At 54.9% G+C, this 24,838-nt stretch overlaps 1 protein-coding gene across 1 annotated transcript in view; it reads right to left on the bottom strand.

The window, feature by feature from the left end:
• Window positions 1-24,838, bottom strand: part of DNAH2 (dynein axonemal heavy chain 2) — a 150,159-nt gene that overhangs the window by 43,701 nt on the left and 81,620 nt on the right. The window contains exons 33-53 of the mRNA XM_083472428.1: window positions 24,432-24,557; window positions 23,119-23,229; window positions 21,760-21,948; window positions 19,485-19,588; window positions 18,955-19,144; window positions 18,679-18,859; window positions 17,942-18,069; window positions 17,302-17,454; window positions 16,708-16,833; window positions 16,012-16,230; window positions 15,434-15,551; window positions 12,251-12,387; window positions 12,031-12,168; window positions 10,976-11,134; window positions 9,320-9,472; window positions 7,754-7,845; window positions 6,078-6,276; window positions 5,743-5,967; window positions 4,883-4,987; window positions 2,863-3,051; window positions 549-634 (exon numbers count right to left, since the gene is read on the bottom strand). Coding sequence (XP_083328554.1) covers window positions 549-634; window positions 2,863-3,051; window positions 4,883-4,987; window positions 5,743-5,967; window positions 6,078-6,276; window positions 7,754-7,845; window positions 9,320-9,472; window positions 10,976-11,134; window positions 12,031-12,168; window positions 12,251-12,387; window positions 15,434-15,551; window positions 16,012-16,230; window positions 16,708-16,833; window positions 17,302-17,454; window positions 17,942-18,069; window positions 18,679-18,859; window positions 18,955-19,144; window positions 19,485-19,588; window positions 21,760-21,948; window positions 23,119-23,229; window positions 24,432-24,557 — 3,128 coding nt within the window. The remainder of the gene's footprint in view (window positions 1-548; window positions 635-2,862; window positions 3,052-4,882; window positions 4,988-5,742; window positions 5,968-6,077; window positions 6,277-7,753; window positions 7,846-9,319; window positions 9,473-10,975; window positions 11,135-12,030; window positions 12,169-12,250; window positions 12,388-15,433; window positions 15,552-16,011; window positions 16,231-16,707; window positions 16,834-17,301; window positions 17,455-17,941; window positions 18,070-18,678; window positions 18,860-18,954; window positions 19,145-19,484; window positions 19,589-21,759; window positions 21,949-23,118; window positions 23,230-24,431; window positions 24,558-24,838) is intronic.

Below are 24,838 nucleotides of genomic sequence, written 5' to 3'. Positions count from 1 at the left end.
TGAAAGGGGGCATGTACGCTGGTCACAGTTTTGAAGGGGAGTGAAGAACACACACACACAAAAGGTAACTTGTTAATTTAACGTTTTTTTTCTATGAGGAGGAGTAATTCTGAGGGGTCAAACAAAGAAATAATAAAAAAGTGACAAAAAAATTATTTTTATAATGACGAGTTTTGCGGCTCCCAGTTTTTTTTTCCTTCGGAAACGGGTCCAAATGGCTCTTTTTGTCTTAAAGGTTGCAGACCCCTGTACTAGACCCACAGCTAAACAGCTCCAAGTGACCCTCTTCTCCCACCCGGCAATTGCGCCTGGGCATCACATGGGTGTTTTGGCGACTGTTAATGTCAGTTTCTGATGGCCAGGGCACTGCCCACAGGCAGAGTCTCCCAAGCAGACATGGCACCGAGGGGTGCCCCCACAAGCAGCAGGAAATGATGAAAGTGAGCCGGGGGGGCCTTACAGAGAACTCCCACCACTGCTCTCAGGCACCAGGATGGAAAAGGCGGCTCTTACACAGGGGCAGAAGGCAGCAAGCAGGACATCTGTACCTGAAGCACTCGTGAATCCACAGGCGGGTGAGGCTGGCTTTGGTGTCGTGGAAGTCCTTGTGGGCTCGCAACATGCCCTGGAAAACCTGAGACAAGCGGGGAGGACAGAACCGCTATGGACCCCAGGCAAGCATCTTCTAGGCCAGCCCCGAGGGTGGGCCCCACCCCCAGCTGGTCTTCCAAGGAGAGCCATCCCACGCCCACCCTCGGCAAAGGGCCCAAGGAAGGGTTGTCACAACAGCTCAATGGCTCAGACCACCATCTGACTGCACTGCAGGGGGTTGGGCTGGAAGACCCCCGGGATCTCTTCCAGCTCTGCAATTCCATGACTGTACTTTTCTAGTCCTGAGGACGTATTTACCAGGACCTGCCTTGCTCGGTGAGAAGCAGAGGGCGAAAATCTTACATAACCCATATTTTTCAAGGTTGGCAAGCAAGAGACGCTGCCAAGCCCTCTCTCCGGAGGCTTAAGGACACAAGAAGAGCCCTGTTGCATCAGGCCAGTGGCTTGTCTAGTCCAGCATCCTGTTCTCACAGTGGCTAACCTGATGCCCCAATGGGAGACCAGCAAGCAGGACCCAGGTGCAATAATAATAACAATAAAAATAATAATTGTAAATTATTATTTATACCCCACCCACCTTTCTGGGTTTCCCCAGCCACTTTGGGCAGCTCCCAACACAATATTAAAAACACAATAAAACATTAAAAGCTTCCCTAAACAGGGCTGCCTTCAGATGTCTTCTAAAAGTCAGATAGTTGTTTATTTCCTTGACATCTGGTGGGAGGGCGTTCCACAGGGTGGGTGCCACCACCGAGAAGGCCCTCTGCCTGGTTCCCTGTAACCTTACTTCTTGCAGGGAGGGAACCGCCAGAAGGCCCTCGGAGCTGGACCTCAGTGAATGATGGGGGTGGAGATGCTCCTTCAGGTATACTGGGCCTTTGAGGCCGTTTAGGGCTTTAAAGGTCAGCACCAACACTTTGAATTGTGCTCAAAAATGTCCTGGGAACCAATGTAGATCCTTTATGGTCCTGGCGTCACTGGTATTCAGAAGCATTTACTGCCTCTGACTGTGGAGGCAGAGCATAGACATTGTGGCTAGTAGCCATCGATAAGTGCCCTCCACCATGAATATGTATGATCCTGTTTTAAAGCTATCCAGGTTGTGGCCACCACCCCCTCCCATGGGAAGCCAGGATAAAGCCAGAAGGCCCTTCTAAGCCGGAACATTCACAGGTGATGCTGCCCAGGAAACAGAGGAGTCCCAAATCCCCCTTTGCCCTCACCCCACCACCTCCTGGTAGCTGACTAGTGATTGCTGCAGTAGGAGGGAGGGGGGGCAACAGGCCTGGCAGCAGAAGCAGCCCGGCTTGCTCACAACCTGCGAGCGTTTGATGTGCACGAGCAGCGCTACAGGGCTCAGGGCCGAGGACAAACGTTCAGCGCACGTTTGATGTCTTCAAACTCTCTCCAAAGTTGCCGTGCCCGTTTGATGTGGGAGCGCCGCGGCGCTGGCGGGAAGGAGATGAGCTCGCCTGGAATCCTAATGCTCCCAGCCTCTGGGCTGGCACAGAGGATCGCACACGCAGGAAAAAATCCATCCTGCCTGATCTGCCGGGTCTCAGGCAGAGGAAGGCCCCAGAGGAAGGCACATTCTGTCGACGTGCTGGTGAAACTAGCATTCCCCAACCTTGGACTACAACTCCCACATCAGCTGGGCTGGCTGTGGACTGGTGGGAGTTGTAGTTCAGAGCACCTGGTTGGAAGGAGGCTGCTTTAGATGGAGGGCAATGCAGATATGTACAGCCGCCGCTTAGAAGCCTCCCCTGTGTCTCTGGCTTAACCCCACGACATTTCTGTAAGATGTAGGAGGCAGAAGACATAAGGGGTGGGAAACATTCTGATTCTGAGAAAGCCGCAGCATTTGGCAAAAGAGAAATGAAGATGTCAGGAAGACACTGAGGGGAAAGGCGAAGGGGGGGGGGAGAGACAGGAGCTTCTCTAACTCAAAGCTGTGGAGAGCTAACAAGGACTCGCTTCCTTGCCTGAGGCAGAATGAGCCCAGAACTTGTGGGTGATCTGCCCCCCTCCTTGTGTTTGCAGCGGCATCAATCAAAAGGCACCTGCCTCCCATTCCTGCTTCTGAAGGATGGGGAAGCACTGCGTGACCGCGCCATCGTTTCCCGGCCACAGAGCCTCACCTGCGGCACCCCCTTCCGCAGGCTCTTTGCCGCCCCTACCGCCCTCCCCGCCCCCAAGGCCCTTCCGAGCTTGTAGGGAACAGTCCCAGAGTCTGAGAAGGCCTCTGTTTACCTTGGAGATGTCGCGCAGGTTGAAGAGGTAGTGGATCTTGGCCGGGGTGGGCAGGAACCGCTGGACGACGTTGTTGTAGAGCTCCACAGTCGCCTCGGTGATGGTGTTCCCAAGGGGCTTCAGTCCCTCGTCGAAATTCTGCAACTTCTGGTTGATCATGGTGCCGAAGATGCGTCGGATTTGGGAGTCCTGTTCAGGGTGAGGGCATGACATGGGGTGGCATCCCCCCCATACCAGCACCTGCTGCGTTGGAGCTGGGGGTCACCTTCCCCCTTCTGGGCTGTCCTGGGTTTCTCCCAAGGATTCACAGAACTATAGCTTTGAAAGGGTTATCTACTCCTGCCCCCTGCAATGCACAGGGGGCACTAAGTCCTACTCATTGAAATGAATGAGCCCAAACTAGTCCTGTCCATCTCTGTGATGGGCATCACAGCTCAGCGGGAAATCCTTGCCACGAGTTGCCAACCTCACCAGGAGTCCCAAGGCCGCCCTGTGAGGAGCAAGGGGCCAGCCTGCTCTTCCTGCTCTGCTCTAGGGTGAGGAAGTAGCAGAGTCCAGAGAGAGAGAGAGAAAACACCCCCAGTGGTGGCAGAGAAGAGCCAGGAAGAACAGCTAATCTTCACACTCCCAGCCCAGGGCTGCCAGCTCCCCAGTACACATACTACCCTCCCACTCTCCTTATTGGCCCTGCGGGGGTTAAGGTCCCGCTCCTGCTGCACCGTTCACTCCCTAGCCTCAGCCAGGGTCCTGTGAGGCCCGTCTGCAAAATGGGAATAACAGCAGCCTGCCTAGCAGAGCTGTTGTGAGGTTAGGGAAACTGGAAACTGGAAGGAAGAGAAGTGGCTTAAAATACTTCGGTGGGAATCAATCGTTCGCTCAGTCATACACTTCAGCTTATCCCAGCCCCCCCAGCCCCCAGCCTGACCATAAAGGTATGACAAAGCTGGACCGTCGTGGGTATGGGGCAGCAGGAAGCCCTCCTCTCCACTCCTGCAGGGAATTGTGCCCAACTAAGTCCTACTCGGTGGGACGTGGATGGTGCTGTGGGTTAAACCACAGAGCCTAGGACTTGCCAATAAGAAGGTCGGCGGTTCGAATCCCCGCAACGGGGTGAGCTCCCGTTGCTCGGTCCCTGCTCCTGCCAACCTAGCAGTTCAAAAGCACAACAGTGCAAGTAGATAAATAGGTACCACTCCGGCGGGAAGGTAAACAGTGTTTCTGTGTGCTGCTCTGGTTCACCACAAGCGGCTTAGTCCTGCTGGCCACATGACCCGGAAGCTGTACGCCGGCTCCCTTGGCCAGTAAAGCGAGATGAGCGCCACAACCCCAGAGTCGGCCACGACTGGACCCAACGGTCAGGGATCCCTTTACCTTTAAGTCCTACTCATTGAAATGAATGAACCCAAACTCGTCCTGTCCATTCATTTCAATGGGTCTAAGAACATCAGAAGAGCCTGCTGGATCAGGCCAACGGCCCACCTAGTCCAGCGCCCTGTTCTCACAGCGGCCAAGCAGATGCCCATTATGGGAAACCTGCAATCAGGATCCAAGCACAAGACTCCTTGCCCTCCTGTGGTTCCCAGCAACGGGCACCGCCCAGTCCCGCCCTGAATGGGACGAGCGGGTGATTGAGCAGGAGGTGCCATTTTGGATTCATCTCGGGCCGGCGCCGCTTCCTTGCCAGCGCCATCGTCCGCCGTGCCAAGCTCTCCCCACGCCTCCTGGGCAACTTGGATTTGGACAACAGGCCCTGCATTATGCAGGAGAGGAAAATAAAAGGCCGCGGGCACCTCGGGTGTGTGGAGGTGAAAGGGGAGCTTTCCCCCTTGATCTCAGAAAGACTCTGGAAGCCAAAAGGCCAGCTGGACGAGCCCCTCGCCACCAAACCAGGTTGCCTGCATGGACACACGCACGCATGAGGGGGGGGGCGAGTCAGGCGGCGCCTGCGGCTGTGGTTGCCTGATTAACCCCTGCCCTCGGAGCTTCCCAGCCGGCCTGCGTAGACCAAAGCAGCCCTTACTGTGGGGAAGGTCATGTTGATGAGGTTGAAGCGGCTCTGAAGCCGGCTAGAGATCACCGTTCGCCCTCCTCCGGGGGGCCCCATGGCTGCCATCAGGAACATGTCCTGGGGGGAAGGCAAACAGGCAACGGATCAAAACCAAAAGAAAATAAAAGACTTCTCGCTCTCGCTCTCGCTCTCCCCCCGCCCAACCTCCGCCCGCCTCTTTCCATAAAAGTGTTTGAGTAGCGCGACGACTAAACAGTCTAGAGGGACCCCGCCGAGGTGGAGGTGGGGGGGGGGGGAGGAAGGCAGGCAGCATACAAATCGGGGGGCCTGAGTGGAAGTGGAGGCTGTAATAGCTGCAGTGGCATGCGCCACACTCCAGCCGGGAGGCTCTGCTGCGCGGCACGCCCTCCCGCTCATTCTTGGGCCCCCCCACCGCACACTCCTGAAATTCAGATGCGCAGCCTCCCGGAAAGAGACAACAACAAGTATTCCGTGCACAGTCGTCTCTGGTTGTAGGTTGCCGAGTTCTTGAACGGTGGAGAGCCAAATCAGACAATTACGTTAAATGCGCAATTGCGCCCAACGTGTCTGGGTTTTTATTTTTATTTTATTGTCTTTTCGCAAACAGGGCCGCAGGGCATCAGAGGGGGAAATCAAGGCTGGGTCTGTGGGGTGCAGAGCAACGTCCTCCCCTCTGCCGTGGCGCTGACAGAAATCAACGCTGCTATTGGGTTTAAAGCGTAACTCGCACCTGTATGCAACCGGGTTCCAATCCTGATCCCCCTGCCCCAAGAGCGTCTGTTCCAAAGAAGAAACCATCACGCAGCAATTGCACACTGGGCAATTTGTCTGGCTCCGTATCCTGCCCTCACCTTGATGTACTTGATAGTCTGCTTGGCCCGGTCGTACCAGAAGCCGTAGTCCAGCCACAGGCGGAGCAGCTCCAGGGGGGGCTGGGAGCCAAACTGGTCCTTGGCAGGCATGTTGAGGTCGTCCATGAAGGTGATCATGCTCTTCCCGCCCAGAGGCACATAGACGCCCTTGGTGCGCTTCTCCACCCGGCTCTCAATGATGCTCTGGACGTTGGTCGACGTGGTCTGCAAAGGCGGGAGGGGAGCGTGAGGCCTGCATTGACAGAGACGTTGCCCACGTCCCTGGAGCCCATGCGTGGGGTGTGCCAGGACCCTCCCCTCCCTCAACCTGTTACCTGAGCGGACATGTTGATGACCAGGACAGCCCACTTGGTGCTGTCCAGGGTCTGCAGGACGCCCTGGGCAATGGAGGTCTTGCCAGTCCCCACCAAGCCGACCAGCAGCACTGGGTTCTGGTTGGAGATGAGGGCGTCGACGAGATAGTTGTAGCGCATGGTGTCCACGGTGGGGACGATGATCTTGTAGAAGGGGGCGCTGGGAAGAGAAGGGGAGATCCGGGCTCAGCCCCAGGGGCGAGGCATCAGCTCCTGCCATGCTTGGGACCTGCCAAAGCTTGGCTGCTTCCCCTCCCTCTTACACACACGCAGGGCGCCAGAGCCCCGGGGGCCGTTCCGGTCCTTCCCGACGTGGCTGTCACGGCTCCAGGAAGGACACTGGCCTAAATGCATGAAGACATCCGACACGAGACGCAATTGGCGCAGCTGTCACCCCCGCCAGAGCCTGACAGCTTGGAAGGAAGCCACCGTTAATGAAGGCTTGTCCCTCCGCCCGGCTTCCGAGGATGCAGGCGGCCGGCGGCCCGTGGCAGCTCGGGGACCACGTTCCGGCAATTTCAGGCCACTGATCGGATTAGGGGAGCAAGGGGCGGGAAATGGATCCGAGCCACTGGCTCGAAGAACAAGATCGGCCGAGCGACTCGGTGGCACGGCAAAGGCAGGCTGCTCAGGAGCCAGAAAGGGAAAGGATGCGGGAAACAAGAGAAGGGAGGCAAAGGGAGCGGGGGGGGGGGGGGGTAACTATGTGTGTATCGTAGAGGTGCCCCTCTGCTGTCACTCACACCCTGCTACTGCTGCAAGAGACAAAAAACTCGCCTGAGACCCTCCAACACACACACACATAATGAAGACAGGACACCGCCATCCCTAGAATGAGCCCGTTCTCCGTGGTGCCCCTTTAGCTGCTTCTCCCTCCTACTTTCTTTACGTGTAAGAACTTCAGATGGGCCCTGCTAGGCTAGAGCAGACGTCCACTTCACCCAGCAACCTGCTTCTCACACAGGCCGACTCCCCAGGCTTGAAGGCAATAGTCCCTCCTGGCTATGAACGGCCATTCCTGGACTCCCGTCTCCTCCTCCTCTGCCTCATCCATCACTATTTTCTTCCCAACTGCCACATCTTGTGGCAGCAAATCCCATAAACCTGGCATGGAGCGTATGAGGCAGGGCTCTCCTTTGCCTCTCCTGCCGCTGTCCTACTGCTTTTGAGCCAGTGGCGTAACATGGGGGGCGTTCACAGGGGCAGTTGCCCCGGGCACAAAATTGTTAGGGGGCACAAAATTTCAATGCCCAGTGCTGTCTCAAATCAGCTGTTCCATCACTGGGCTTCACTGAAAATGTCTTCTCCACGCGAATCAGGAAGTGACCTCTTCAGACGACTCTTTTTTTGTTATCTCTGTGTCTGTGATCTCCTGGGTGATGCAGACGCCATTAAGCAATTGAATGCGCATGTGTACACCATGAATTTCCCTCCCTCTTACCCACCCCTTTTGAGTGGCCCCGGGCACTGGCAACCCACACTAAGCCACCACTTTGAGCTACAGAAGGTTGAAGAACACAGGTTTTAAGTTTTAGGGGCTGAGTCACACGCCCATTAAGCTCCTCCTTCCCTGCCTGGGACTGGCAGAGAAGGCTTGTCCTCTATCTTGGGCAACATGCAAAAAGCTGTTTACTTACTTGGATGGGTACCTCCACATCTTGGGCAGTTTATCTTCAAAGGAAGACCATTGCTTCCGCTTGGGGTCAACGTAATACTCGTAGACTGTATCCTGGGAGGGAAAGAAGTTAGCTTGTCAGAGGGGTGTATTTTCAGCAGTCCTTGCAGAGGCCTAAAGGTGGGCCTGGATCATGGATCTCTCTGGGCAGTGGAAGGGTTTTTCATTGCAACTGGCTCTTAGGTGGGCAAAAAGGATGCCCTGTGCACCTTCCCAGGGTTGCAGGGATTTATGTATAGGTTGGGGGGGGGTGTTGCCCCTCCAGCAGATACCATGCGCATGCAGCCCACTACCAAAATCAGCACAATCACTTTTGTGACTTTTGTGATTTGTCCCCACAAAACACCCCATCGCGGTTTCTTCCTATCTATTCAAAGGGCCTCTGCTGCACGATACCAAATGTAAGAATTCACTGATAAATGTTATCTATGTACTGGCTCACAGGGAAAACTTCAGAAATTCATATAGACACGTGAGCTCAGCTCCTCAGCAGCCCCTCTGCTTGAGTGATAATCCCTGGCATCCTGATACCTGAGTGCCAGACAGGTAGCCATCCCAGAAATAACAAACCCAGATGAAGACAAAAGGGTGTGATTAACTTGGCTGGGAAAAAGGGAAATGTAAATATCTCTTTTGTTACACTTGATGGGTGTTTGGTGGAGGGCAAGGGGAACTATGGGGCAGGGTCTAGGATGCTCAGATTACTGCCACCAGACCTCCCCTTTCATGATCTATTAGTGATGTAGTTTGGGGGGTGTAACATGGGGATTAGCAGCTAATAAAAGTTTGGGGGCTCTTTTGTTCGGGGCTTCCATCTTGTTCCACCTTGTGGCAGGTGGGAGTCCTGTCACGACAGTCTTCAATAAAGACCAAGCCTACTGGCTGCTGTTTTGCTCTGGTATTCCTGGCTGGTGTCCTTGATTTTTTTGTCCAAGGGAGCCCTCAGATTTCTCCGTTAACACCAGAGAGAGAAGACCCATTTTTTCTTGCCCACCTCCCTTTAGGTCTATTAACTCACATGCCCTCTTTTCACCTTTGGGGTAGCCTATCCAGCAAGCAGGGACGCGGGTGGCGCTGTGGGTAAAACCTCAGCGCCTAGGACTTGCCGATCGTATGGTCGGCGGTTCGAATCCCCGCGGCGGGGTGAGCTCCCGTCGTTCGGTCCCAGCTCCTGCCCACCTAGCAGTTCGAAAGCACATCAAAGTGCAAGTAGATAAATAGGTACCGCTTTATAGCGGGAAGGTAAACGGCGTTTCCACGTGCTGCGCTGGTGCTGGCTCACCAGAGCAGCTTCGTCACGCTGGCCATGTGACCCAGAAGTGTCTCCGGACAGCGCTGGCCCCTGGCCTCTTAAGTGAGATGGGCGCACAACCCTAGAGTCGGACACAACTGGCCCGTACGGGCAGGGGTACCTTTACCTTTACCTTTATCCAGCAAGCTCAACAGCTGCAGGACTTGGCTCAGCCTCATAGCACCACCCCACCCCACCCATTGCTGCCATCCCTCGTGGGAAGTGCATGCAAGTGACCTTGTTAGGAAAGGAGCCCTCAATCTCTCGAAGGAAGATGTCGATTTTCTTCCGGCCCTCCTCGTCCACGGCTGCACACAGGGACCAGATCATGCTGAAGATGAAGTACATCTCCACCACCGTTGAGTAGTTTTCACTGTCCGCAGGATTCAGCTGGGGGGTTCAGAAAAGCTCTCCTCAGACCCACTGCCCCCCAAACCCGCTGAAGCTACCTCCCTAGGAACAAAACTTAACAGTGCTGGGATAGCTCACTTGGTAAAGCATGAGGCTCTGAATCTCAGGAATGTTGGTTCTAGCCCCAAGTCGGGCAAAAGATTCCTGCATTGCAGGGGACTGAACTTAGATGACTCTCGTGGTCCCTTCCAACGCTACCATTCTATGATCTGGACAAATTTAATGATACAGTCGTACCTCGGAATCATGGAATCCTAGAGTTGGAAGAGACCACAAGGGCCATCGAGTCCAACCCCCTGCCAAGCAGGAAACACCATCAGAGCACTCCTGACATGTGGTTGTCAAGCCTCTGCTTAAAGACCTCCAAAGTAGGAGACTCCACCACACTCCTTGGCAGCAAATTCCACTGTCAAACAGCTCTTACTGTCAGGAAGTTCTTCCTAATGTTTAGGTGGAATCTTCTTTCTTGTAGTTTGGATCCATTGCTCCGTGTCCACTTCTCTGGAGCAGCAGAAAACAACCTTTCTCCCTCCTCTATGTGACATCCTTTTATATATTTGAAAATGGCTATCATATCACCCCTTAACCTCCTCTTCTCCAAGCTAAACATGCCCAGCTCCCTTAGCCGTTCCTCATAAGGCATCGTTTCCAGGCCTTTGACCATTTTGGTTGCCCTCCTCCGGAAGTCGAAGAGGATCCATTCCAGAAGTCCGTTCGACTTCCAAAATGTTCGGAAACCAAGGCGCAGCTTCCGATTGGGTACAGGAAGCTCCTGCAGCCAATTGGAAGCAATCCGCATCGGATGTTCGAGTTCCAAAGAACATCCGCAAACCGGAACAATCACTTCCAGGTTTGCGGCGTTCGAGAGCCAAAACTTTCGAGTTGCAAAGTTTCCGAGGTACAACTGTATTTGGAATGTATTTTTGGAAACCATTGTCACCCATGAATCGATGTACAGTGGTACCTCAGGTTACAGACGCTTCAGGTTACAGACTCCGCTAACCCAGAAATAGTACCTCAGGTTAAGAACTTTGCTTCAGGATGAGAACAGAAATCACAGGGCGGCAGCGGGAGGCCCCATTAGCTAAAGTGGTGCTTCCGGTTAAGAACAGTTTCAGGTTAAGAATGGACCTCCGGAACGAATTAAGTACTTAACCTGAGGTACCACTGTATATCTGAGGAAAACAATAAGTTCATGCATTTACATATATGTTATATAGTTCTGTAATCTTAATTATATTTCAATGTCATTTTGTTATTGTTTTCCCCTGTCTGTTAAAATGTTTTATGTATGCTTTCCCTTTTTCTTTCTTTTTTACTTTAACTCGTTGTAATATTCTTAATAATTCTTTTTTTAGAGACAGGCAAGGGGGCCATCCTTGACATAACACACCCCAAATGCCAGGTGGCCTGAGGAGGGCGGAGGCTGATGATGCGCCCAGGGCCTCTGGAGCGGCTGACTGGCCCTCGCTTGCCACTTACTCCTTCATCAGACGACGTCAAGGATGTGAACAGCTTGCAGAGAGACACGATCCCACTGTACTCGGGGATAGGGACCAGCTCCTGACAGTTGTCCTTCTTGAAGGTCAGCATCTTGTTGGTAAATTTGTCAAACATCCGCTGCAGGGTTTCCGCTTCGGTCTGAGACGGAGGAGACGGGGGCAAAGGGAAGCTCGCTGACTGTCAACTACCTGATCTGCTCCTCCTGAAGACCCCCGCAAACCCACATTTGTCCCTTCAGGGCTTCCCTAGAACCTCTCCATCCCACCCAGACCAGTGCCGGATTTACGTATAAGCTAAACAAGCTACAGCTTAGGGGCCCACTCTCTTAGGGCCCCCCAAAAAAATTAAAGGGGAAAAAAAACCTGGATGTACATTTCCAAAATATAAGATACAAAACAAATAAAACCAACTACAGCAACAGTGTTTTGTGTTACATAGGTTCCTATGATGTAAGTCACGGGCCCCGTCTGCTAGCCTGCTCCCTAAAATATCACTGGTTTGCTCCTTTCTATATATAGGGTGCCTACATTCTGCATGGACTGGTTGCATAGCAACAGGTGCAAATGGCTTGAGATACCTATGAGGTCCATAAATGACCATAGAGCATGTATTCAACACAAAACACGACGACAATTTGTTGTTGACGAAGGACAGCTGGATATATAAAGGGCTCCATTACCTTTGATCGCTTAGGGCCTTATCAAACCAAAATCTGACCCTGACCCTGACCCTCACACGGTCAGTAGCTAATGTTTATGTCCTGCCTTTCCTCCAAGGAGCTCAGTGTGGCATATGTACTTCTCGTCCTCCCCATTCTATCCTTTACAACAACCCTGTGAGGTAGGTTAAGCTGAGAGAAGGCAGCAACTGACCCAAGATCCACCAGGGAGCTTCGTGGCCGAGTGGGAATTCAGCTCTCCTGGGTGTATGAAATGAGCAGCGCAGAACAGGGTGGGGGGAAAGGACAGACTCGACCGCGGGGGTCCCGGCACCCGGTCGCTTTTACAACCCACAGCTCCCCCCTCCTCAAATACCTTTGGGCGCTTCTCGATCCAGGAAAGGACGTAGGGCTTCCAGCCCAAGTCACTGTAGTCCGTGTAAACCATTCCACACCGAGAGACGGTGGCGGGCGAGGCGACGGCAAGGTTCTCCACCTCAAACAGCAGGGAAACCTGTGGGGGAATGGAAACCACCAATCAGTTCTGGCCAAGGAGCTGCTGGAGGGGCAGGCTTGTGGGGGCAGCTCGGACCTACCTGCTCGGGCATGGCGATCCGCTCGCCATTGATGAGGGTCAGCACCTTGTTGTCGTCCATGACAGAGTTCATGCTCTCGATCCACAGCGTGTCCACGGGGCCGTCAAAGAGGATCCACTTCTCGTCGGGTTTCTCGTCTGGGCAAAGAGGAACGTTAAGAACTCAGAGTCCATAACGCGGATTCCTGCCTCCCGGGCTGCAGCAGGAAGGATCTCAGGACAGTGAATTCGCTGCCCTCCTTTGTATACCTTACATGGAAGCCACAATATATAACTAAGGGCTGAGGAAAAATTGCCTCTCCTTGAGTCTTGGCAGAGCCGCAGCCAGAGTTCGACTGGGTGGCTAACAGCTTAAAGGGCTTGACAAAAAAGGGTTGGACAAATTCATGGAGGAAAAAGGCTGTCAATGGCTACTAGCCACAGGGGCTATGCTGTACCTCCATGGTCTGAGGCAACAACATTTCTGAGTACCAGCTGCTGGAAGCCACCAGAGAAGAGAGGGCTCTTTTGCTCAGATCTTTGTTGGCTCCTTAAATGTATTTGGGAAGACATACCAGATAGAGCCTTTAGCCGACTCGTCAGTCATCTTTTTCACGCTCCTACATCAAGGAGAGCTAGAAACATGCCCTTCAAAAAAGTGAGGGCTGGGATTCCCTGAAAGCCAAATTCTGTAATTCAGGGGAACAGAACAGCGGCTGGCCAACAAGCAAGGGGCAACGGGGGGGGGGGGGGCACCAGGGACACAGAACGGATTGAAACACACAGAAATTTCCAAAGCAGAGCAGAGAATTTCTTCCAAGGTCTTGTTTGAAGAGATTGATTGTCTGAGACAGAGAGAGGTGCCAGGTTGCTCAGAAAGGAAGAGTGATTGGCAGCCAAGGCAGGCAGCTGGCACGGCCAAGGTGGGCCTCCCGGAGGGTAAATACCTGTGCAGACCTCGCGCATGATGGAAGCCAGAACGCCATCGTGCCATTCGCTGGTGGCAAGGTCATACCTCCCAAACAACTCCCCCAGGCTCAGGGCTTTGGGGTTGAGGGAGAAGTCCTGCAGTGGGGGGGTCAGATGGGGACAGGAGTCTGGGTTAGAGTGTTAGGAGCTACCATCCACGGGCGGGGGGAAGCAAGGCCTGGCTGGGAAAGCAAAGGTCTGGGCCTCAGATGCCCAAAGGTGGAAAACAGACCACAGAGCTGGAGCAGCCCAGCAAGAACCAACACTCAGCTTTGCAAGGGAGTCGTTCCAAAGGCCAGTTCCCACCGCTGCTCACATTGATTATTTCACTCGCGGGGGCTATCTTTCAAGCAGGCAGTTGGAATCATTTGACTCAAGTGCAAATCGGGGTCGATGTCCCCCCACCAGCATTCAGAAGGTTTACAAGGGCAAGCGGAACCGAGTCTGGCACTGAGTCATGGCACATGAGTCAAGCCACCCCTGTTACCATCTAGCTCAGCGTAATCCAAACAGTGGGGGGGGGGGGTGAGGGGTGAGGTAGCTAGCCACACGCAACACTGCAGCCCCAGCAGCACAAACAGAACCCCAGAAGTCTTCCAATCTGCTTCACAAGAGAGTCAGACACTGTACTGGCAGGGGGGTGGAAGGAAAGGGGTCGGAAACTGATTAAGAAACCCATAAGCGACAAGGGTCTCTCTGAAGCAGCCCAATGCCCCAGCCTGGACCAATATTTCGCCCTCTTCCTTGCCTTTCGATCCTCTGTTCCCTGTGCCCCCCCCTCCTGCAAAGCAGCCAGCCCTCCAGCACAGAGCAGGGATCCCCCGAGAGGAAAAGACAGTGGGTCACCTTCGCCCACCCAAAATCAACATGCATGCCAACAGGTTCCCATCCTCAATTATCATAGAGATTGGGGTCAGAGGAAGGCCTTCCCCCGCTCCTTCTCCCACCGTTTCCTAGAAACGGCAGTGCCATCGCCCCGCTGGCATGAGAAAAAGCAAATGCCCGCGGGAGGCCTCCTGCCGGCACTCGGAGATAATCACCGGTGCCCCCTCAGGGTGAGGCTATCAGGCAAAGCGGCATGAGCTGGGGGGGGGGTTGGGGGGGCCTGAGGAGAGGCAGGCGACAGTGTCCCAGGCTCAGCACAGATTTCCCCCCACCCTAGGCCTGGGTCTCAATGCCCCCAGCCCTCAAGAGGAAACCCCCCCGCAAAGCAGGCACCCGGTGCCTCCTGGCTACATCCAGCAGCTCCTTGGGCTGTGCCCCCCCCCTTGCTGGGGGGGCAGGAAATGGTCTTTGAGAGGCAAGCAGGCAGGCAGGCAGGCAGGCAGGGGGAAGGCTGGCCAGGCCACAGCAAAGGTGACGCAAAGATGAGGAACCGCCAGTGAGGGCTGGAGACGAGAAAGCAGGAGTTATGGCAGAGCTGAGTCAGAGAAGTCTGTGGTTTGAGGCCTCTGCCCAAGCAAGGCCTCTCCTTTGCCCCCTAAGCTCCCCGGGCGCCTGTACAGTGACATGGGCTCCACCTTTAGCTGCCTAAAATTCACAGCTGGCCTTGATAGCGGGTGGGAAATTGCCCCAAATACATGGGTCACCCACCAGCATGCTTTGCACAGCCTCTCTATGGCTCAGACTCGGTGGCCACAAGCAGTTAACAAGGAGGACAGGAGGGGCTCAGCTCCCGCACACGCACTTTGGCTCCCGATCATCATGGGGGCAGAAGCATCTCCTGTGGAACTGGCTGCCACCAGATGGGGCGGCAGCGGCCACTGACTTAAATGGGGAACGGAGACAAACTCATAAAAGATAGCAGTATTGTCGCCGGCTACGGATAGCAAAATGGAGCCTCCAGATTCAGAGCAGTGTAGCTCTTAATATGAGACAATGGGGGAAGACAAGAGGGGAGAGTGGCTGCCTTTCTGCCCTGCTTCTTGGGTTTCCAGGATGATGGGCTAGAGAGGTTTAACCCAGCACAGCTCTGCTTATGTTCCCTGTGGGTGTCACCATCCAAGCCCTTTGTCTGCTCTGTTATACATTTGGGGCCTCTGAGTATCCCGGACTCAGCCTTGCATGCAGGGCAGGAGGACTCAGTTGCCCCCAGGGAAGAAGATGTGTCCCTATAGGTCTGAGACAGTGTGGCATCTAAGCAGGAAGGCACTCTGATACCTCTCTCTCTCTCTCTCTTATTCTCTCTCTCTCTCTTAGCAACACGGCAGGAGTGAAGGAAGGGGCCCTGGTGTACCTGCACAAGCCAATCGCATGACGCTGGACAGAATGCCATCCGTCCACTCATTGGTGCTGAGGTTGTACTCTCCGTACAGCTCGCCCAGGGAAACTGCCTTCGGGTTCAGGGGGTACTCCTGGAAGCAGGCAGGCCCAGCAAGGAAAGAGAGCAGGAAGGTGGGAGGAAGAGAGGGACGGGGGAGACAAAGTCAGGAGGAAGCAAGGTGCGTTTTTCTAGCTAAGACCCGGAGAGACCTCTGTGCTTTATTTACTTTTTATGGCTATCCAATTGGGGAGAAGCAAACGGAAGCTAGAGGGTTGAGGGTAATCCTGCCCCCTGTTTTTATATCAAGGGCGATCAACTTGCCTCCTGTCCCAAGGAAAGAATGCAGCGGAGAAGCCAGCCAGCAAGGGGGGCCACAGGAAAAGTGGACATTGGGGAAGAAGCCCCACCCAGCCCAGCAAGTCCCAGAAGAAGTCTGGGATGGGCCCCGGAGGAGGTGGTGGAGGAAGAGGAGGAGGCAGCCAGACTTGGCAGAGGCAAGTGCCTGTGTCGGAGAGCTAGGCACCAGGGAGGCGAAGGAGCTTCCCACTGACCCGGACTATGTTGGCCGTCGTGTCTCCGCTCTTGCAGAGGGTGCAGAGGGTGGCCTGCAGGGCACGCCAGGTGACGGTCTTGCCGCTGCCCGTGTTGCCCACGATCATGGAGGAATGGCGAGAGTTCTTGGTCTCGTACAGCTGGATCACCTTGGTGATGGTGAAGGGGATCACCTGCAGGCCCATTTCTCTCAGCTCCCCCTCAAGGACTTCCTTGAGCTGGAGGGGGAAAGAAAGAGAGAGAGAGAGAGAGAGAGAGAGAAAGAAAGAAAGAAAGAAAGAAAGAAAGAAAGAAAGAAAGAAAGAAAGAAAGAAAGAAGTACCCGGATTAGAAGGCTGCATAGGCAACACCTTGTTTTTCATGCCACATCTTAGCTCAGTCAGTAGAGCATGAGACTCTCAATACCAGGGTTGTGGGTTTGAACCCCACAGTAGATGAAAGATTCCTGCCTTGCAGGGGGTTGGACTAGATGACCCTCATGCCCCCTTCCAACTCCACAATTCTACGATCCTCTCTCCCAATAAAGTCCCTGCTTTTTCCACCGCTACCATCAAGCCTTCCAGTGGGTTGGTGGGTTGCACCTGCGAGGGGCTTCCATTGGAGAGCAGCAGCTCAGCACTGGGTGGGGCTCTTGCCAGATTTCCCGAGAAGAAGAGGCAATGCCTGTGGGGCAGGGAGGGGACGGGATGGCTGACCTTCCCATAGTCGATGACGGGGCACTCAATGCCTGGGAAGAGGTCCTGAGTGATGGCGTTGAAGAGAGGCACGTCGCCGGACGTCAGCTTGGCTATGTTCATGTCTTTCATGGCCATGAGGAGGACCTGCAAGCGGAGAGTGCGGAAGAGCTGGTCGGAGGGTATGTGGGGGCAAAAAAAGGGTGCCAAGCGCTCCATGAAGCACCCCAGAGAAGACCCCGTGGCATAAAGGAGCGGCTGCGTGACTGATAAAGCCACAAGAGGCAGACATGGAGAGCCGAAGGTCATATCCCCTCCCAAACCAGCACACACAACAGCGACGTTACGAGTGTCTTCCTCTTCATTCCAACCCCAGAGTTCTTGGCAACCACTAGCCTTCCAGGAACAGAGGAAGCTGCTTTAAAAGGGGCCAAACCATTGGTCCACCTAGATTAGTATTGTCTACACAGACTGATAGCAGCAGTGGCTCTCCTGGATTTCAAGCTTGGCCACAGGATCTTTGGCTCGCAAGGCAGGCTCTCTGCCGCTGAGCTATGGCCCCTCTGTGCTGGCAACGTTTTGCAGCACAACTGCCGAAGGCAGGGGGCTCCTCACCTCCTCATCAGAAAGGTCAGGCCGCACCCTGCGCTTCTTCCCGGCGTAGCGGAGCAGGGACGTGAGCGCCCGGAGGCCAAAGTCGTAGTGGTCTTGCTTGGAGAGCTGCTGGACAGCCAGCGAGTAGAGGGTGTAAACCTTCTTGGCCAGGATCTGAGAAGGGGAGGAGACAGTTTGGCGAACCTCATTGGGAGTGCTCTTTTTCCGCTCACCCGCTCTGCCCAAGCAAAGCGCTCCCGCCCCCTCCTCCCCGAACCATCCTAACAGTAAGGTAAAGGTAAAGGGACCCCTGACCATTAGGTCCAGTTGTGACCGACTCTGGGGTTGCGGTGCTCATCTCGCTTTATTGGCTGAGGGAGCCGGTGTACAGCTTCCAGGTCACGTGGCCAGAATGACTAAGCCGCTTCTGGCGAACCAGAGCAGCGCACAGAAACGCCATTTACCTTCCCGCTGGAGTGGTACCTATTTATCTACTTGCACTTTGACATGCTTTCGAACTGCTAGGTTGGCAGGAGCAGGGACCGAGCAACGGGAGCTCCCTCATCACGGGGATTCAAACCGCCGACCTTCTGATCGGCAAGTCCTAGGCTCTGTGGTTTAACCCACAGCGCCACCCGTGTCCCTTATATCCCAACAGTACCTTGCAGTTATTGAAGCCTTCCCCAAATAGGATGATCTCAGCGATGAGCGTGGAGTCAGGCACCACCATGGAGATGGGGCGGAACATCGACTTGAGGTTGTCAGGCAGCTCCGTGCGTCCGGCGTAACCTGCCAAGAGGAACACGGAAGCACTGGCAAATGTCCACGGGTGGAGGCATCCCCCCCCCCGCTTAGCCCACCTGTCAGGGACTGGAATGAAGGGGACGGGATTGAGGAGGAATGGTGGAGATCGCCCCCCCTTCCTGAAGTTTCCAGGGGAGAGGAAGGCAGTATTGAATTACAGCAGTGGTTTGAGGAAGGTCACAGCTCAGAGACAGGTGAACAGAAGAGACAGGAGGTGTTGGGAGAAGAGGAGGAGGAGACAGAGAGCAGCCAGCTGACACACTATCACTGGATAGTATTTCTGACCCCCCCTTCTCCCAGAACATGGCGTTCGTTGAGATTGCAAGAGCAAAGGAATCAGAAACAATTTGCCCCTGGCCGCCACCGTAAGGGGAAGTGCTGTTGACAGGAAGGGAGGGGCGAGGAGCTCAGTTGGAGCAATGACATTAACAGGAGAGACTGCATTCCTTTATCTCTTGCTGTGATGATTGAAAAAACTCATTAGTAAGAACTCTTCTTTGTTTTTCTCTGCTTCTTGCTGCCACCGGGGGAGGGACAGAATTCCCCGAAGCCTGACGCCACCTCTGCCCAGAACGATCCTCCCGGCCTCCCCACCTGGGTTCATGGTGATGAAGATGCCGCAAGACCACACCAAGTTGATCTCGTGGCCCTCAAAGGTGAAGCGCGTCAGGTTGGCGGCCAAAGCCGAGAGGATGGAGAGGATCTGCTGGGCCACGACGGACAGGACCTCAATGTTGATGCGGTTGAACTCGTCAAAGCAGCCCCAGGCCCCGGTCTGTTGGCAGAGTGCAAAGTGGAGAGCTTGAGGGGGGCCAGGGCAGGCATGGGGAGCCCTTGGGAGCAGGGCCAGAACCTGACTCTTCCCCTTACCTGCGCTAGGCCGGAGTACATGCGCCCCATCGACTTGTAGTCCAGGCCTTCGGAGCAGTTGACCACAATGACGTACATGCCCAGAGCCTTGCCCAGGTCCTTCACCGTCTCCGTCTTGCCAGTGCCTGCAGGGCCCTTGGGAGACCCTCCCCGGTGGAGGTGGAGGGCTGTGGTCAGAGTCATGTAGCACCTGCGGAAGAGAGGCCAAAGGAACCCAAATATCTCAGGTTCTTCTTGTAGAGCAGGATGGCTAGGGGTTCCCACGACTGGCTTCCCACTTCCCCACTGGCCACCTGGGCCCATCTCCTTGCCTCGTTTCTTTTTCACCCCTCCCCAAACATTATTAGCTGCCTCTTCCCCTTCCCAGGCTCCCTCCTGCTGCCCCCAGCAGATTCCCCCACCTTTCCAACCCAGAGAGACCCAGGATGTAGCCTGTCAGTGCTGGAACCAAGCCCTTCATGGCATGCCAACTTGCATGGGCAGAAACCACTAGGCTTCTCCTGGTCGGGCTCACAGCCCTCGTGGGATACCTGTCGGTGAGTGGGGTGATGACCAGCCGCCCAGAGTTCCCCAGATACTCGTAGCCATAGGCAAACTGGGTGTTGGTCTGCCGGATGACGCAGTCGTCCAGCTCCTGAAAAAGAGATTTTCCATAGGAGAGGGGTGGCGGGATGTTGGGAACTTGTGGAAGTCGGCTGGTAGCTCACCACATCTCAGGAGGATGTGGAGCCCCAGCAGAGTTTTCAGAGATTTCCTTCCTGCAAGAGAATGGCTTCTTCCAGAATCCCCGGTTAAGGGGAAAACTCTTCTGCCACACAGCTCAAAGTAACAAAGCGCTTATCATCTCCAGACAGAAGACAATGCTAAACAACACTATAGACTTTATACAGTTCTTCTGGTCTTTGAAGTAAAGATTATATATGGAGAGATCCGCTAACGCTATCACCATGCTAGCTGACGCTGCTGTGTAAAACCCTATCCCACAGATTCAGAGTCAGACCTGATAGCAAACCAGGATAGCATCAGGACAGGACTTCACATAATGAAAGCAATGCCCTAGAGACTATCATACCTGTATCTACATTCCTGAACCAATGGGAAGGTGAGCAACTCAGCCAGTCATGCACACGACCTTGCTGGTGTTGCTACGGTAACCCCAGTGCACCTGGCACCCTTCTCTTAGAACATCCAGATGTGCTAACTCAAGACATGAGACCAAGCACTGTGCCGTTTAAACCATTGTTCACGTTGCACCAACACAGAGCGGTCACTTGCAGTCACATGATGCCCCATGTTTTTCCCCCCAGGACCCACATTGCTAAAAACTGTCCTTCCTTCCCAATCCTGGTGTTCTCCAGATGTTTTGGACTTCAGCTCCCATCAACCCCAGTATCAATGGGGTTCACTCACACTTCCATTTGTCCGGTGATTCCAAGTCATAGGTCTGAAAGGCTCCTTTTTTCGTCCCGCTGTTGAATCGGAACAAATGTCAATCAGGTTCTCTGCGGATTGACATTTGTTCCAATTCAGCGGTAAGCAACGGGTGTTCCAAGGAAAAGTGGCGGAAAAAGAAGAAGAACCTTTTTGACCTGTGACTAGAAATTATGGGGCAACCAGAAGTGTGGGTGAGCCCATGGCCATGCTGGATGTGGCAGATAAAGAGCTGGTAGCTCAAAACATCTGGAGGGCACCAGGCTGGGGCAGGCAGAACAAAGCCATCATGATTAGGTAAAGGTAAAGGCACCCCTGACCATTAGGTCCAGTCGTGGCCGACTCTGAGGTTGCGGTCCTCATCTCGCTTTATTGGCCAAGGGAGCCGGCGTCCAGCTTCCGGGTCATGTGGCCAGCAGGACCAAGCCGCTTCTGGCGAACCAGAGCAGCGCACGGAAATGCCGTTTACCTTCCCGCCGGAGCGGTACCTATTGATCTACTTGCACTTTGTGCTTTCGAAATGCTAGGTTGGCAGGGACCGAGCAACGGGAGCTCACCCCGTTGCGGGGATTCGAACCGCCGACCTTCTGATCAGCAAGTCTAGGCTCTGTGGTTTAACCCACAGCGCCACCCACGTCCCTGCCATCATGGTTAGTAGGCATCAATAGCCCTCTCCTCTATGAACTTATCCAATCCTGCTTCTTCCGGCACTCTAGGCCCTCCACCATTGCCTCCAGCTCCTCCAGTCCTGGCTGCCTTGCTCTGGACTTGACCCCTGCTGTGCTTTGGACCCAGGCACTTCCTGTGGTCTCAACTTGGACTGACAGCCAGCTCTCCCCTCCTCACACCAGCTCCTGGAACTCTGCGAGGACCCGGCTTCTCCTGATGGCAAGCACAAAAGCAAAGGAGGCCGCACAAGGCCATATTGGTAGCCAGGGTCAGTGCAGGGGGCAGCCCCCAGCAGCCTCCCCGCCTGCCTCCTAGACGCCACTTAGGTGTGGAGGCCTGAACATTCAGAGGATGCAGGCCCAAAGTCTGCTGCTTCCATTTGAGCTCCAAACCAATCCAAGCAATCTGGCTGCCACCCGCTGGGTGAGAAAAGAGGCGAGAGACACACAGGCAGGCTCCAGCCCAGGCTCAGACCCTCCCCAAGAGCAGTTTTTCCTGTGCTTCCGCACCACAAACAGCAGAGGGAAACGGAACTCAAGGATGGGCGCAGAGCTAACCGGGCTGGGAACTGTTAGCTGACCAGAGGAGGGTGGCAGCGGCGGCTCACCACTGGCACACGGTAAATATGCATCTCTCTCTCTCTGTCCCTGCTCACCCACTGCACCACCCAGCCTCCCCCCGGCCCGTGTCAGCTGCCCTCCTCACCTTCTCCCAGTAGAGGCGAAGCTGGCTCAGCCACTCAAAGGACGTCACGTCGAGCAGGCCACTCTTGTAGAGCCTCTCAATGACATCCCGGGCGTGGACCTCCACCGTCACCAGCGCCACAATCTTCAGGCGCATGATCTTCGTCAGGTTGCCTCGAATGGCCTCCGAGTACTTGTTCAGCATGGACACCTGCGCGGGGAGCAAGGGCCTGATTGTGGCGGGCAAAATGGAGCTTCAGTTGGGCCAGGAAACCATGGAGGAGGGTTGCCCATCTCTGTGCCCTGCCCGTGATCCTTTCCAGAAGGATCTGGCCGGCTGGAGATGGAGGCAGGGCCCCAAACGTGGGAGCCCAAAGTCCCCACACCCTCCAACATCCCTCAGATGGAAACGGAGACATATTCCACATTGGTGTCATCGTGCCCCAAATGTCTCCTCCTCAGAGGCTGGGGCAGGGATGCAGACGCAGCAGCCAAGAGAAGCAAGCCGTAATGGCCGCTCTGCAACCCTGAGACCCTTCGCAGCCATGGCAGCAGCCTCATGGGCAGCCCCCCCCTTTGCTCCCCCCACCCCGCTTTCTTTATGGGAGACGGACCAAGCAGCAGGGAAATGGTGGAAAACTTTCTTAGGTGCATTAAAGTGATCTGGATCTTGTTTTCATAAAAACAACGGGAAGGGATGCCATATTGAGTTGGGGGTGGGGGAGTGGGAGTCACAGATCTAAGAAATGCGCTAGAGGGACACCCGGATATGAACTTCCAATAACACATTACATGCTGTACTGAAGGGAAGGCCCCTTGGGAATTTGGGACTCTGCGTGAAAAAACAAGAAGCCGTGATGACTTAAAGGCTTTCGTAATGAACCTGGCATTTTCAGGGCGTCTCCACCTTCCGAGCCACTGGGACCCTCCCTGGGGTCAAACTCCTCTCAGGGTCCCAGATTCCCATACCCCAATCCACTAGGAACTTCTCCTGAAGTGGGCACCTCCAACACGCTGATCTCCTCCTCGTCACCTGACAGCTCTCTAGGGTAACTCTGTGACCCCCCAGGTGCTGTTGGGTCCCCTAACCCCTACTAGCTCCAGTCAGCGTGGCCAATGCTCAGGAGTGACTGATGGGAGATGCAGTCTGGCAGCAGCACCTAGAGGGTCCCTCGCAGGGCCACCCCGTCCAAAGCACTGGATAGCCAGAGAGCAAAAGACAGCACGTCCCTCGGACTCGGGTTCCCTAGGCACACATCCCAGAGAGAAGCAGATCTTGTCAGGCTCTCAATTGAGGGGACGCAGGGGCCCACATGTGCTCATCTGTGGGCGCCTTGACCCACATGCAGGAATGGGGTGGATCTGCCAGCCCCTGTCTCACCTGCTTCTTTTTCATGGCTTTGAGGTATTTCTTGTCCCCTCGGTCCTTGCAGGTGGCCAAGCACTTGCTAACGTCCGCCGTCCACTGGATCTGGCTAGCGGTGATCACCATCTGCAAGGAGAGGGTTCTGGGTAAGCATGGAGGGGCTGCCAGTCTGGGGGAGAAGGCATCTGCCAGCAAAGCCTGGCCCAGTAGCGTAGCGTGGGGGTGCAGGGGGGCCGGCCGCACCAGGCGCAACATCTGGGGGTTAGGGTTAGGGGGCGCAAATCCACGGGTTAGGGGGCGCAAATTACTTTCCTTGCCCCGGGTGCTGACAACCCACGCTACGCCACTGGCCTGGCCCCAATTTTTTCAGTGTCAGAACTTTTGCTAGACACTCAAGAGTGGGTGCTTATACTTCTGGGTTGGTTCACTCATCATCACAGGCAACTGGAATCTCCGATTCACCCGCAAACGTGCATTTAAAGGGAAAGGGGGAGAACGTCCTGCTTGTCAGTACAACTTAGAAGGGGGAGAGAAAGAGTTCCTGGGGTCACTAATTAGCATGGAGTAGTACTGAGTATGATTACTGTTATTAAATCTACTGCCCACCGTTCATCAGCAGGTCCCAGGGCTGGTGATATCAATTTAAAATTCAGTATTAAAAACAATTAGCATGAATGACAGTTCCAAGAATAAGGGTGTGCCCTGAAAGCACACACCCCTTAGGCGTCAAAGGCCAGGCCAGAATCTGTGCCCAAGGCACAGTCTAATAGAGTCATAGACTTGGAAAGGTCATCTGGTCCAAACCCCTAGACTGCAGGAGTCACAGATTCCCCAACAGCCAGCCATCCTCTGCGGAAAAACCTGCAATATAGGATAGTCCACCCCCTTCCAAGGTTGTCTGTTCCACTATTGCTTTGGTGTGGGCTAAGTCCTCAGCGTGGACCACCCCATCCCTCTCCATATTCTGGCCTTGTCCAGAGCCGTCTTTCCCATACAGCTTAGTGGTTCGTTGCGCCAGGGCGCCGGCCTCTCAGGGGCACCCCAGCGAGTGGGGGAGCTGTGCGCCTTTGCCTGCGGCCTCCCCTTTCCCTGCACGCCCGCCAGCTGCTCCCCATCAAACATATGGCTGGCGAGCGCGCAGCTTCCCTCCGAAGCCTCTGCAGGGATTGCTCTCCCACAGCGGCATGGGGGAGAGTTGCGCACACACACACCCCCCATGGCTGGCAATGCGCAGCTTCGCTACCCCCCCAGCACTATTGGGGGTGCTGAGCGGATATTTGCACCCCAGCGCCGCATCTGCTAAAGACGACCCTGTCCTTGTCCATCACCTGTCCAGGCCACTCCTTCACCCACTTGTCCCTCTTGGTCAGCATCTTCTTCAAGGCGAGGCGGCAGTTCCTCAGCACCTCCCGCAGGGTCCAGCGCATGGCCCGTTCCACGTCACACAGCCACTCCTGCAAGGTCAACGATCCCCAGCTAGTCCGTTCTGAGGGCAGGCTAGCAGGGCTGGCATCAAGGCTTGCTGCATGCGAGCATCACAACTTTATTGCACAAAGGCACATGGGGAGAAACGTCGGAGGGATCCCTGGCTCCCGAAAAGGTAGCAATGGCTCTCTCGACACATTATTCCACCCTCATCGCGCTGAACCCGACACAGGGTCTCAGAAAGCAGAGACAGCCGCAAGGGTGGCAGCAGAGGGAGTGGGAGAGGCAGGGGTTCAGAGGGCTACTTGGA

This window comes from Podarcis liolepis (assembly GCF_965112155.1).
Source record: "Podarcis liolepis genome assembly, chromosome: 13".
In the NCBI taxonomy this organism is placed as follows: domain Eukaryota; kingdom Metazoa; phylum Chordata; class Lepidosauria; order Squamata; family Lacertidae; genus Podarcis; species Podarcis liolepis.
The sequence above is the reverse complement of the archived record's forward strand: the minus strand, read 5'-3'. Positions and strand labels throughout refer to the sequence as shown.